This window comes from Mirounga angustirostris, unplaced genomic scaffold (genome assembly GCF_029215605.1).
Source record: "Mirounga angustirostris isolate CCGP_5_RB_7025 unplaced genomic scaffold, mMirAng1.0.hap1 SCAF_4, whole genome shotgun sequence".
Taxonomy (NCBI): domain Eukaryota; kingdom Metazoa; phylum Chordata; class Mammalia; order Carnivora; family Phocidae; genus Mirounga; species Mirounga angustirostris.
Window position 1 is genome coordinate 1379437 of NW_026991712.1, and position 13533 is coordinate 1392969.

The window sequence follows — 13533 nt, forward strand, 5'->3', positions numbered from 1 at the left end:
TCTCCATACCATGCAAGTGCTGACGTAGGAGCTGCCGCGAGTTCTCCAGAAGATCGAGCTCAGATTGTTCACGAAGGTGGCTGCACTAAGCAACAGACGTTCAGTGTAAGTGAAACGGCCTTCTACTGGAAGGAGACGCCATCTAGGACTTTCACGGCTGGAGAGGAGACGTCAGTGCCTGGCTTTAAAGCTGCAAAGGACAGGCTGACTCCCTTGATAGGGGCTCACGCAGCTGGTGCCTGTCAGATGAAGCCAGCGCTCAGTGGCCGTTCTGGAAGTCCTAGGGCCCTTGGGAATCATGCTTAATCTACTCTGCCTCAGCTCCGTCAGCCGGACAGGAAAGCCTGGTGGATGACCGTCATCTGTTTACAACATGATTTACTAGAGCGTGGTGTAAACATGGCTTTGATCGCCGCCGGGAAACCAAACGTTCATTTGACTTGCCTCACTGCGGGGTCTGCCTCACTGCGGGGTCTGCTTGCTGCGGGGTCTGGAGCCCCACCCACAGTGCTCTTAGATGGACCTGTATTTTTACCTGCAGTTGTTTGTAAGGGAGACTGGCCCCCAGAGTCCTGGTGTAAGGGGTAAAGGATGCAGTGCTTGGGGGACCCCAGCTCCCAGCCAGTGTGCTCACCTCTGTTACTGGGGGGGAAACACTTTCTTAGCTCGCAAGAGGCTTTACTGACAGCTGATGTCAGAGTCAGAGCACTCACAGGAAAGCATTCTGGTTTTGTTTCTATTTTTGTTTTGTTAGGGCATCAGTCCTGGTCAGGGTGTGCTTTGGGTGGGGTCTTCATCTATTTGGGGTGCTAGTGTTTGACAGGTTGGTATATCACTTTATTTGTGGCTCATCCCAGGATTCAATGCGTTTTCCTGAGTCTGATACTTGGTCATGTTGGCCACTGGGCAAGGGGCCCGGGGTCCCCTGGGCTGGCCGTGGACTCTGTCTCCTGAATGCACATGTAAGAACAGACTGCCTAACGGGGAGACGGGTGCACAGGATGCCCAGGAGTGTCCTGTGGGATGGACACACTGTGACTTGGGGTGTTTGCCCACAAGGACGAGCTGAGGGGCTCAGCCTCCCTGGCATCAGTTGGATCCCAGGGTGAGACTGGGGTGGGGACCCCAGAGGGGGTGGGCTGGGCCTTGGTCCAGGCCAGGCTGTTGGGCTGGAGCCTGATCCCAGAGTTGATGCAACCATCCACATGTTTCCTTTTTGGGGCCTGGGACCTGAGTGCAGGAAGCATAGGCATCTCCTAGAAGGCCCTGAACCCTGAGGTCTGGCCCCAGCAAAGACTGCACTCAGGGAGCACTGGACCATGGACTACCTAGGGAGGGGGTTGGATGAGGAGTGGGAGGCCTTGCTGTCCAGAAGCTCAGGTGTGGTATGGGAGCATGGGGGCAGATACACATACAAATGTTCTCCGGAACCTGCTGTGTGGGACCTTGAGCTGGGAACTAGGGACAGAGAAATGGGGAGTAGGTGGAGATAGGAAAAGAAGGAATACTGTGATAAGGGCTCCTCATGAGGTGGGAGTAGTTGGTGGGGATCTACCGGGGAGGGCTTCCTGGAGGAGGTGGCTTTTGAGCTTGGTCAAGAAGATACCCTCAGGTGGAGTGAGTGAAAGATGGAGAAGGCTGGGCTGGGTGTGACAGAGCCATCAAAGGCTGGGGAGGAGTCAGTCTAAATAACTAAGGCCTACTGGTTTAGACGTTTCAAACCCCCACAGTTATGGACCCCAGGATGTCTCCCACCCACACTTCATGAGCATTGGCTGCTGTGTCCCAGTCCCTTACATAAGCACACACACCTCACTCAGTGATGAGAGAGTCTGAGCACTGACAGCTGGGTGTGGGGAGCACAGTGTGAACAAGGCAGACCCACTCAGGAGGGTGAGATCTAATGGAGACTACTACCAAGCCAGCAAGTCTGCAAGCAATTGTTTAACACGGTGGTATGGTGGTTGGTTCTACAGAAAACAAACCCCTGTAAGTGCTGTGAGAGCACGCAGCCTGAGGAACAGTGTGGGAGGGCTTCCCGGGGGAAGTGACATTTAAGATGGGACCTCAGAGCTGCATAGGAGTTGGCCAGGTGCAGGAGAAGGAGTAAAATGGTTCCAGCCTCAGTGAGCAGCAGGTGCAAATGTCCTGAGGCAGGAGGAGTCTGGCAAGTCCAAGGAGCTGATAGAAGGACAATGATTGGAGCTAAGGCAGTGGGAAAAGAGGTGGGAGGGGCTGGGGTCAGACCTGCAGCCCTGTGGGCCCCACAGGGGACTCTGGACTTTATTTTGAGAACTATTGGGAGGCCCTGAAATGTTTAAACAGGGATGTTTGCCGAAGCCTCTCTGGCCTCCTCTGGAGAATGGGTCGGAGTAGGTGGGAGTGGGTGCAAGGAGCCCAGGTGAGGCTCTGGTGGGGATCCAGGTGAGAGGTGGTTGGGCCCAGACCAGGTGGGGCCTGAGGAGGACGACAGATGGACAGAGAACTCCCAGAATACCGCTGGCTCCGCGTGGGGGGGGAGGGGCAGGAAAAGGTCAGGCCTGGTGGACCCAGTGGGAAAGTCAGGGGGGTAAAGCTGGGGCAGGGTGGGGGCAGCCTGAGCCCCGCAATGGGGCGGAGGGGGTCTGAGAGCCGCCCCACGCTCTCCCTTGGAGGCTGAGGTGGGCGCTGGTTTTGCAGAAGACTGCAGGTGGTGTTAGCCCCTGCAGAGCTGATTTGGCGGGGTCTTGTCCTCGGGGTGTGTCCTGCGTGAGGATGAGCTGTAGCCGCACGCAGGGGCCCTCCATCCTGTCCAGGTCCTGCTGGGCCTGGCGGGAGTCCCTTCCCCTTCCCGTCTGCTCCGAGGGTGGACCCCTGCTCTTCTCCAACGCGGAGGCTCCGCTGCCTGCCCCTCCTCCCTAGGCCCCGCCCCTCCTCCCTAGGCCCCGCCCCTCCTCCCTAGGCCCCGCCCCTCCTCCCTAGGCCCCGCCCCTCCTCCCTAGGCTCCCCCTCTCCGCCGACCGGTCTGAGCCTGACGGTGAGTGGGAGCCCAGCCGCCCTCTGCTGCCTTCCCCGGGCCCAGGACGCGTCCCTGGGTCCTCAGAGCCCGGGAGGCCCTTCCGGCTTCTCGCACACGGGCAGCTGGCCAGGGCTGGGGAGCAACTTCCCCCCTCCCAGCGCCGATGACACCCTGTGTTTGTTTCCTGCAGCAAATCACAAACTTGGTGGGTCCTTCCAGCTCCTGCTGGCTCCTTCCGCGTCTGGTGGCTGCAGGAGGGCGGTGGCCTGTGGCCACCCCCCTCCCCCAGGGTAGGCCTCTGCTGCCACGTGACCTTTCCCCTTGCTTTTGTGCCTCAAACCTCTTTTCTGGCTAAGGACGCCAGATGGGGGGTGGAGGGCCCATCCTAAATCCAGGATGACCTCATCTCCAGATCCTTAACTTTATCTCCAAATAAGGTCACATTCTGGGGGTCAGGACTTGGACATCTTGTTGGGGGCCACCATTCGGCCCAGCACACACCCTGCCTCCACTATTCTGGGGGGGGGTGTCCCTGGGGGTCAGAAACTTTCTCCCTCTCTGAGTTTGGCAGCCCTTCAGGAAATGTTTGACATATGAGTGACAGTGTCCACCGTTGGCTGAGAGGCTGGCCCTCTCTAGGAGAAAGGGCAGTCTTTGGGGAAAAACTCCTTTGTAGCCCTGGCCTGCAGCCACACCCACAGTCTTGGACGGCTTGGAGGGGTTCTGACAGTGTTGGCCAAAAAACAAGGCAGGAAGCTCTGGGAGCGGATCTCAGGCAAGACCCCAACCTTGGCCTGTCCTCTCGGTTTCTGTGGGCTTAGGGGCTCAGGATGCTCAGCGGCCAAGTGCAATGGCTTTTGACGCTGTCCCTGGTTCTGACCACCTGAGCTCCGCCACTGCAGTGGGGAAAGCCCACCCGCCAGTCATCCTGGGCCCTGAGCACATGGGATTTGGGCTGCCATATAGCCGTTCTGGCTGCAGAGTGCCCCCCCCCCCCCCAGCAGAGCGGGATCCCCGCGCTTCCTCACCAGGATCTGGGCATCTGGGCCAGGGCAGGCTGGGAGGACGGAGAGCAAGGCCGGCGGTCACCAGCTCGGTGCAGGAGCTGTCCAAACTGCAAGGGCCCAGGTCACACATCGACTCAGTTCTGCTCTCACTGCTTTAAAGAAAGCCCTTTCTTCTGCTAATCATGACTGATTGTTATTCTTTGTTTGCAAAAATCCTGATAGGGTGAAACTGACCCACATGCTTTGGGAGGAGGCAGAGTGGCTTGGAAACTGGGTTAGGAATCACCATCTCCCTGGCAACCAAGCCCACCCAGCCCTGGAGAGCGCAGTCTTTGCTCTCGGACCAGCAGACCCAGAACCACACACCCCAGGGGTTGGCGCCAGACTCCTAGGACATTACTCTTCCGACACCTGACATCTGTTCCCTCACATCATGCCCAAGTCAGGCCTGATCCACCTGTGTTCTCTTTTACTGCAAAACAAATTACCCCAAAATTTAGGTGCTTAAAACAACACAGTTTATGCTCTCCCGGTGTCCGTGGGCCAGAATTCCAGGCGTGGCCTCGCTGGGGCCCCTCAGGAGGTTGCTGTCGGCTGTGGTCCAGGGCTGTGGTCTGTTTCATGGGGGCCTGGGTGGGACAGTAGGCATCCAAGCTCCCTCGTGTGGTCGTCCACAGGCCTCACTCCCCCCTCAGGGCAGCTGGCTTCCCCGGGATGAGGGGATGAGCAATCTGGTAGTGGGAGGGAGACTGCTCAGAAGCCACTGTCTTTTTATAACCTTGTCTCAGAGTGACATCCTGTCCCTCTGTCCCTCTGCCCCCCTCTCTTCACTAGAAGTAGATGGCTAAGTCCAGCCCATGCCCAAGGAGAGCGCTCCACGAAGACCAGATTAGCAGGGGGTGCACGGCTCGGGGGGCTCTGACAGCCCGCCCACCACGACACCAATTCCAGATGTTGGGGCTTGGCTGCCTCGCCCTAGGCCTGGCAGGGACCTTCTTCGTCTCTGGGCAGAGATTTGGCCGAGATTCCTATTCCTGGAGTGGACTGACTGTGGTCGGCAGGGACCCCCACCAAGTGCACCCTACAACCACCCCATGCCTCCGGCATGCAGTTGACCAGAAGGGACAGAGGCTGGCCTACACCCAGGAACATCTGTCCATCCCGCACCACCAGTCCCACGGAGAAGGCAGTGTGAATCTGAAATGGGTGTGTCAGTTCTGAGGAGGATGACGGGGTCTGGGCACAACCAGCCTCGAAACTTCCCTGGGCCCCAGGGCTTTTAGAACAAATTCCAACCCTTTTCTGCACACAGCCTTCCTACACCCTCCTCCTTCTTCTCTCCCCCTCCTTCCCTCTCCCCCCTTCCGTCTTCCCCTCCTCTTCCTCTTCCTCCCCTCCCCCTCTATCCTCTCCCCCTTCCCCTCTCTCCTCCCCTCCCCTCCCCGTCCCTTTCCCCCCTCTCTCCTCCCCCTCCCTTCCTCCCTCTCCTCCCCCTCCTCCTCCCTCTTCCTGCTCTTCCCTCCTCCTCCCTCCCCTTACATCACTTGGCTCCTCTCCCAAACACTCCTGCTCTCTCCCATCTCTGGGACTTGGAGCTTCTGGCAGCCTCATCCTCCAGGCCTTGGCTCAATGTCCCCTTCAAAGAAGCCTTGTCCCCGCCCCCAGATTGCTCTCAGAGCCACTCACATCACTCCATAGCCACCTTTCTGTTTGCGCAGTCATCCCTGCTGCCTGCTTCACGGGGCAGGACCCAGCTGTCCCTCTGGCTCGGCGGGCGGAACGGATGACTCTGTCGTGATGGCACCCTCCCAGGTGCCTGGGCCAGATGCTCAGCGAGCACTTCACTGGCGGCATCGTGTGGGATCCCCACGATGCTCTTGCAAGGTAACTAGCCCTGCCCCATTCTACAGACGAGGACTGAGGCTCGGGAGGTCCCACAGCATGCCCAGAGCCACGCGCCCTGGGGGTGACTCACGCTGTCTGTGCCCAGAGCCCGGATGTCACTACTGTGCCACTCTGCCCCGGACACGCGAATGCCCATGAGAGCACAGAACAGAGCCCTGTGCAGTGTTGGGAGCGACAGGGCTGACCCACTGGGCCCGGGGTCTCAGTGAGTGTGTGAGTGAGCGTGTGTGTGTGTGCAAGTGTGCAGAGGAAATGCATCGGTGTGAACGCAATGTGTGTGGGTGAGTGTGCACGAGTGTGGGTGAGTGTGCACGAGTGTAGGCAGCTGGGGGCTGGGGGGAGGGACCTTGAGTGCACCTGCCCTCCCTGCCACTGCCTTTCCCCTCCTGGCCCCAGGCAAGCGTGGTTCCCAGGCCCGAGGGTTTCTTGCAGGGGTTCCCTCAGTGCGGCTGCCCCGGGGAGCTTCTCACACTGGGGTGGGAAGGGGCTCTTTGGAGCAGACCTGAGCATCCAGAAAGGTCGGGTGTCTTTAAGGAGACCCTGCATGCTGAGATTTGGTCTGGGCAAAGGCAGATGCGGGCACATGGGCCACAGAGTCCTGGCACCGCAGGGGGGGTCACGGAGAGGCTCTGTGCCAGGTGCGGGGCCAAGAGGGGTTCCCAGAGGCAGTGCCTAGGTGTAGCCTAGGGAGGGGTGGGTCTGCAGAACAGTGGGGCCAGAGAGGGGAAGGGCCCTTTGTGTGAACCCTTTTGTTGGCACCTGAGCCAAAGTGGGCCCAGTGGCCTTAAGAGGAGGACAGATGAACAGACAGCTCCTGGACTCGGGGTTGCTGGGGGGCGGGCAACAGTGACGTGCCGTTGGGCCCTTATCCGCCTGTGGAATGGCAAGCGCCTACGCCAGGCCTTGGTTTGTAGCTTAGCTGCCTGGGGCCTCGTGCTCTCTCCACCTTCTCACCTGGCGAGTCCATCTGTTCCTTTGTGCCAACCAGGACCACATTTATGTCTCCACCCCAGACCCTCCTCTGAGCCCCTCAGGGACCTTAGATCTCTTGTTGGTGCTGTCCAGGCATGTCCAACGAAGGAAAATGCTTTAACACCTCTCACGTCCAATGTGCTCGCCGTCCTGCCCTGGACCCATCTGCTTCCCGAGCCAGAGCCCTGACGGTAAGCATCCTGGACACACAGCACCAAATCGTGTGAACCACGTCTACCGCTGCCCCTGCGGCTGAGCCCCATCCTCCTCACGGACGCCCTTGTTCTGTTCTAGAAATTCCAGGCCACGCTCGACTCAGCAGCCATGGGGATCATCTGAACGGTCAGCTGATGATGTGTGTGCCCTGCCTCAGCCCTTCCACCCCTGTTCTGCAGACAGTGCTGGCCACCGAGCTTGAAGTATCCCCCCTCCCTTTCCCTGTGTGTCTTCCTTTGATATTGATGCGAAGGCTGGGAGGCTCAGGGGAAAGGGGCAGAGCCTCCGGTGAGCCTCGAGCCCCACCAGCCCTGACTCACCAGGTGTAAGTCACTCCCTGTGACGGTCAGGGTTCTCCTGAGAAGCAGAACCAATGGGATGTGTATATTTGTACAGAAAGACTTATGTTAAGGAATTGGCTCATGGGATTTCCGGAGTCTGGCAGGAGGGTCAGAAAGAGCCAGTGCTCCTTCAAGTTCAAAGGCTGGCTGCGGGCAGAACTCCCTCTTGCTCAGAGCAAGTCAGTTTTTTGTTCTATCCAGGCCTTCAACTGATTGGATGAGGCCCACCCACACCATGGAGAGAAATTTGTTTCACTCAAAGTCTACTGATATAAATGTTACAGGAACACCCAGAACAATGACTAAACATCTGGGCGCTGTGAACCAACCAGGTTGACACACAGAATTAACCATCACCCTCATGGATGGGTATTTTGACTTGTAATTCAAAGACTTCCCAACTAGTACACTAAAGTGCTTGGGACACAGTCCATGATCTGTAATATGACTTCAAAGCCACGAAGGGTCTGACATTTGCCCTCTTTTCTGATTTCACCTCCCTCCACCCCTGCCCCCCAATCACTGAGTGCCAGACACACCGACTTTTCCATTCCCAGCCTGTGCACAGGTAGGGTTCCCACGAGGTGCTGGTTACCTCGAAACCGTCCCTGCATCCTTAATGTCCGAACACAGTCTAACGTTCGTGGTGAGCAGCGCTGCCTGTCAAACGGTGCAAAGGTCTGGGGACCCTCTGACTCAGTCACCTCCTCTTGTTCCACATGCTGCAGCTCAAACTTCACCTATCGCACGCTCCTACCGTCTTAGACGACAAAGCGAACGGCGATTTCCCTCTCGTCAGCCAGTCTCTTCACACGGTTCCTTTTTTTTTAAAGATTTTATTTATTTATTTGAGACAGAGAGAATGAGAGAGAGAGCACATGAGAGGGGGGAGGGTCAGAGGCAGAAGCAGGCTCCCCGCCGAGCAGGGAGCCCGATGCGGGACTCGATCCCGGGACTCCAGGATCATGACCTGAGCCGAAGGCAGTCGCTTAACCAACTGAGCCACCCAGGCGCCCCTTCACACGGTTCCTTCTCACGTCTAGCCCTTCCCTCCTGAAGTACATTCTTTAAAAGTGCCTGCTAGAGGTAAGCTCTCTCAACGTCTCCAACATGTCATCTGAAGACATTTATTTGTCTAAACTTTGAATTATCTGAAACATTTATTTTCCACTGATTTTTGGAAAACAGTGTGTAAAGTTCTTAGCTAACAGTTCCTTTCGTCTGAGCACACTTCCTGGGTGCTATTCCCTGTCTTGGCGCCCCTGCTGCTGCCGAAGCTGCCAGCCTAGCTGCTGTTCCTTTGGAGCTCAGGCAGGTCCCTTTCTTGTCGGCTACCGAAGCATCTTCTTTTGCCTTCAGTGGTCTGCAGCTTCACGACCTTCACGACGCTGTACTAGGTGCGAATTTCCTGCTTATTGATTCTATTTAGCACACATGGTGCTTCCCTGTAAATGCTTCTTTCATCAGTTCTTTTTTTTTAAGAGAGAGGGGGGGAGCGGGAGGGGGAGCGGGAGAGAGACTCTCCAGCAGACCCCCCACCCCCCCATCCCCCCCACCCTTGCCCAGCGCAGAGCCCGACACGCGGGGCTGGATCTGGAGCCGAAATCAAGAGCTGGATGCGGGCGCGTCTCCATCACTGGTTCTGACGCATCATGTCTTCCAACACTGGCTCTCTTCCCTTTGGGGCTCTGCCCAGACTTCCCTCAGGGCTCCGCACGCGACCCGTTGGGTGTCCTGACCTCGCCTTCCATCTTCTATCTCCTCACCCCTTGCACATGTTCTTGATAATTTCTGGAGGCTCAGATTCCAGTTCGCAAACTCCTTCTTCAGTTGTGTCTCCTGTGTGTGCTTGTGCATTTGCTGTTGTTTCTACACAACAGCTTGACCAAGACGCAACTCGCATGCTGTAAAGTTCACCTTTTAAAGTCTCTGATTCAGTGGGTTTTAGTACATTCACAGTGTGGTACAACTATCATCACTATCTTTTTAAAACATTTTCATCACTTGAAAAGAAACCCCTTGACCTTTAGCAGAAACTCCCCATTCCTCCCTCCTCCCAGCCTGAGGCAACCGCGAATCTCTGTTCCCTCTTCTTTGGACTTTTCCGTTCTGGATGTCTCATAGAAGTGAAGCCATACCATGCATGTTTTTAGTGACTTTATTTTCATTTGGCATACATCTCTCAACGTTTCTGATAACCTTTTAATTTCGGTGGGAAGTTTTTTACTTCTAGAGGCACTCCTTTTTTTCCGCTAAGCACAGTCAGTTTTGCTAGTACCTTGTTCTTTCCTTTAAGTACGTTTTAAACCCACAAGATAGGTTAATTTTATATTCTATATCTACCACTTTCAGTTTAGAAAGTTTGTAGAGATTTAAATCTGTTCCTCTTCATTGTTTCTGTTGCGTCTCTGCAGGCCTGTTTTCTTTGGATGTTTGCTGATTTTTGACTTTGAACTCCTGTTTGAACTGAATCTGTGGGAGCCCAGTCCCCAGGCTGGGCTTGCCTGTCTGTGTCCTCTGCCTTCGGTCCTCCAGGGCGCTGAGCGCTGAGGTGGACAGGTCCTGCCGCCAAGCTGCTTAGGTTCCAATACCAGCAGGGTCACCTGGTCACCGTGTGACCTTGGGCAGGGACCTCAAGCTCTCTGTGCTTGGGCTTCCTCATTGTAAGATGGGGATGTCAAGAATACTTCCACAGCAGGTGGGGGTGGAGCTATCATGACACACGTGCCTGGAACAGAACACACACTAGGTGCTCAGGCAAGGCTAACTGTGATTGGCTCCTCTCACAAGGGCATATCAGTGATGATCCTTTGTCTGATTCAAGACTGGGTGAACATTTTCGTTGTGGTCTCCCAGGCCCAGGGCAGCGATCGGCCGACAGTGGGTACTCCATGAATATTTGTTGGCCAAATGAAGGCAGGGCAAAAGGAAGGACCCCCAACGCTTGCGCAGTAGCTGGGGCTCAGTGCTCAGCAGAGATGGATTCCAGGCGCAGGGGACAGCAAGTGCAAAGGCACAGCACTCGAAAGCTTTGTGGGGCGGGAAGGCGAGAGACAAAGCTGAGAAACTGGCCAAGCAGGCGGCGGACGGCCTTGAACGCCGCGAGCAGCCCTTGGGACTCGATCCTCCGACGGGGGCGTGGTTGGAGCCCTCAGTCCCTGGGGCGCGGTGGCTGGCGGGGGTCGTCGCGGGTGCTCTGGGTCGGGGGCGGGGTGGGGGAGCGCAGCCTCAAACCATCGAAGCCGCGACGACGGAGCTGGGGAGGGGACGGCTCCAGGTATGGGAGCCTGCGAACCAGGACCTGCGCGAATCCCCTTCGCTGTTACCTCCCCCCGCTCTGCGTCTTTGTGCGTTTCGCTCGCTTCCTTTCGCAGTAAACGTTCTTCCGAGAAATTCCGAGGGGATCTCGGCCAAGCGGAGGGGGAAGGGATCTTGCCCACGCCCGCGGAGGGGCGCGCGGGGCGGCCGCGGCGGGAGCCGGCACCGGAGGGGGCGGACGCGCGGGCCGGGCGCTGCCTGTCGAGGGGCGCGGACGGCCCAGGACAGTGACCCGCCGCGGCACCGAGCCCCGGGCGCCCCGAGCGCCCCGCCCGCGCTTCTCCCGCCGCCCCCGCCCCCCGCGCGCCCCCGCGCGCCCCCGCCCCGGCTCCGCTCCGCCCCTCGCGCGGGGTCCGCGTCTGCGGCTGCGTTCCCCGAAAGACAAGGCTGCGCCCGGGTTCCGGTCCGCAGGGAGACCGAAGGGCACCGCTCCTCGCGCCTCCCGGAGCGCTGGAGTGCCGACCCCCCAGGGATGTGAGTGCGCCCCCGATCCGAGGCCCGCCCTCCACGCCCCGACCTGTGGTGAGCGCCCGGGCACGCGCAGGAGGCGACGGGAGGGGATTCGGCGCGGGGTTCCCGGGCCCCCAGCCCAGGGGTGGGGGTGGGGACGTGGCTCGCGCCCCTCCTCCATCGGCAGGTACCGCCTGCTCGCACCTTGTCTAGCCCTCTTCTCTCCGGACGCACCTACCGCTCCCCAAGGAGGAGAAGACGCGCTCCCCCTAACCCCCCACCCCACAGGTGCCAGGAGCGGGTTGGGGCGTTTCGAGCTGTCACCCGGCCCGAGACGGCAGACCTATTCTCCCTGGAGGGAATGCTGTGATGGTGGACGCTCTGGGGGATGGGCTGGGGGTGGGGCTTTGCGAGCTTGCGAACAATCTCCACCCCCCCCCCAGCTCTGAGATTCCGAGGAGGGGGGTACATTGCGATCCCGTGCCAGAAGAGGGGAGGGCGCTTCGGGCTGGCAGGAGGCTGGGGCTCCTGACCGAGGCTTCTCCTTGCCAGGCCCGCGCCCGGAGGACCTCCGCCCCCAACCCCCGCGCCTTCCCGAGGCCCGCCTGGAGCATGCTGCCTGCAGCCATGAACGGCCTCGGCCTGGTGCTGCTGGCCGCCCTGCTGTGCTCTGCGCCCGGTGAGTGTGGGGGCGCCCCGCGGGCCCGGGCCAGGTCGCCGGAGGAGCCCGAGGCGGCTCCGGAGAGAGCCGGGCTGCGGGGCCGCCATCCTCCGACGGTGCCGGTCACATCCACACCCTCTCCGGGACCCTGGCGACACGAGCCGGCCCTCGCGCCTGTCGCCTTCACTCACGGTGCTCCAGCTCCAGCCCCAGCCCCAGCCACGCGGGGTCCTCCTGGCTCCTGAGGGCACCGAGCGGTTTTCCTCCCGGTTTTCCGCACCGGCGGCTAGTCCTGCACGGACGCCCCTCGCTCAGGGCGGGGTTCTCGCGCTCCATCGCTTCTCCGAGCCCCACCTGGCCTCCCATCAAGTCTGTGTGGTCCTTCCTTCCTCGAAACAAGAGAAGTCTGCGGGGAGGTGTGGGAGGGGTAGGAGTGTGCAAGAGAGCACCAGAGGGCTGAGAGATGTGGGGCTGGCGTGGGCACACCTGTGCCTGCCGCCGCCAGGGCGGCCAGGGGCTGCCAGGGGCTGCCAGAGTTGCGATGGTGGGACCCTCCCCCAAGTGGCGGGGAAGGCACACAGGTTCTCCCAGGGCCTGACCTCCAGGTGCCTGCTCCCTCCCGGCAGGGGGTGCTCGGCCTCCTACAGCGGCCTGGTTCTCCTAGCAGTGCCCGCAGTAGGCGGGTGGGAGGGGACAGGGGGACGGCTGGCTTGGCCCCCGGTTCCTCTGGTCATCGGAGTCCTTGTGCCCTGCCCAGCTCATGGCCTGTGGTGCCAGGACTGCACCCTGACCACCAACTCGAGCCATTGCACCCCAAAGCAGTGCCAGCCGTCGGACACAGTGTGCGCCAGCGTCCGGATCACCGACCCCAGTAGCAGTGAGTCAGGACCGGGGCCTGGGTGGGGAGCGGTGGGGGGTGTCATCTGAGCCCCTCTGTCCTCGACTAAAGGCGCAGGGCTCTGGGTGGCCTGCTGTGTGAGGCTGAGCAGGTGCCCCCTGTGGCCCTCTCCAGATCGCTGAGACAGGGTGGGTGGGTTGAAAAGCTCAGCTCTGCTGTCTGGGGTCCTGAGCTGCGTCCTGGGCTGGGTCCTGGCCCTGGGCGTGAGGCAGAGAGGGCCCAGGTGCTGCTCCTGTCCCAGGCTCTCCTACCTCTTCCCCAGGCAGGAAGGATCATTCCGTGAACAAGATGTGCGCCTCATCCTGTGACTTCGTGAAGCGACACTTCTTCTCAGACTATCTGATGGGCTTCATTAACTCTGGGATCTTAAAAGTGGACGTGGACTGTTGCGGGGGAGACCTGTGCAACGGGGGGCCGGGGGCGGGGGGCAGCCTCTGGGCCCTGGCCGGGGGCCTCCTGCTCAGCCTTGGGCCCGCCCTCCTCGGGGCTGGGCCCTGAGGCCCTCTCCCTCCTGCAGGGCTCCGAGCTTCCTCCCTGGAGCCTGGCCCTTGCCCCTCCCTGAGCTGTGAGGCCTCCCTCTCTCCACCAGCTCAGAGTCCCGGCCAGCAGGACGCCTCTAGGAGCCCCGGTGTCTGCAGGAAGCCCCGGGGGGTGAGGGCTGGGAGCTGGGACCCCCAGGTATCCGAGGGGAAGCCAGGCAGAGCCAGGCCCAGCCCAACCGACGGCTTCGAGGGCATATTCCGCAGAGAAATAAATTCACTTCTGGT

General features: G+C 59.7%; 1 protein-coding gene across 1 annotated transcript; it reads left to right on the forward strand.

Moving 5' to 3' along the window:
* Nucleotides 1-11131: 11131 nt before the first annotated feature.
* Nucleotides 11132-13533, forward strand: LOC123858678 (lymphocyte antigen 6H). Its single transcript, XM_045895805.3, has 4 exons — nt 11132-11279; nt 11760-11886; nt 12626-12745; nt 13029-13533. Exons 2-4 carry the CDS (start codon nt 11820-11822, stop codon nt 13262-13264), a joined length of 423 nt encoding a protein of 140 aa, XP_045751761.1. The 5' UTR covers nt 11132-11279; nt 11760-11819; the 3' UTR covers nt 13265-13533.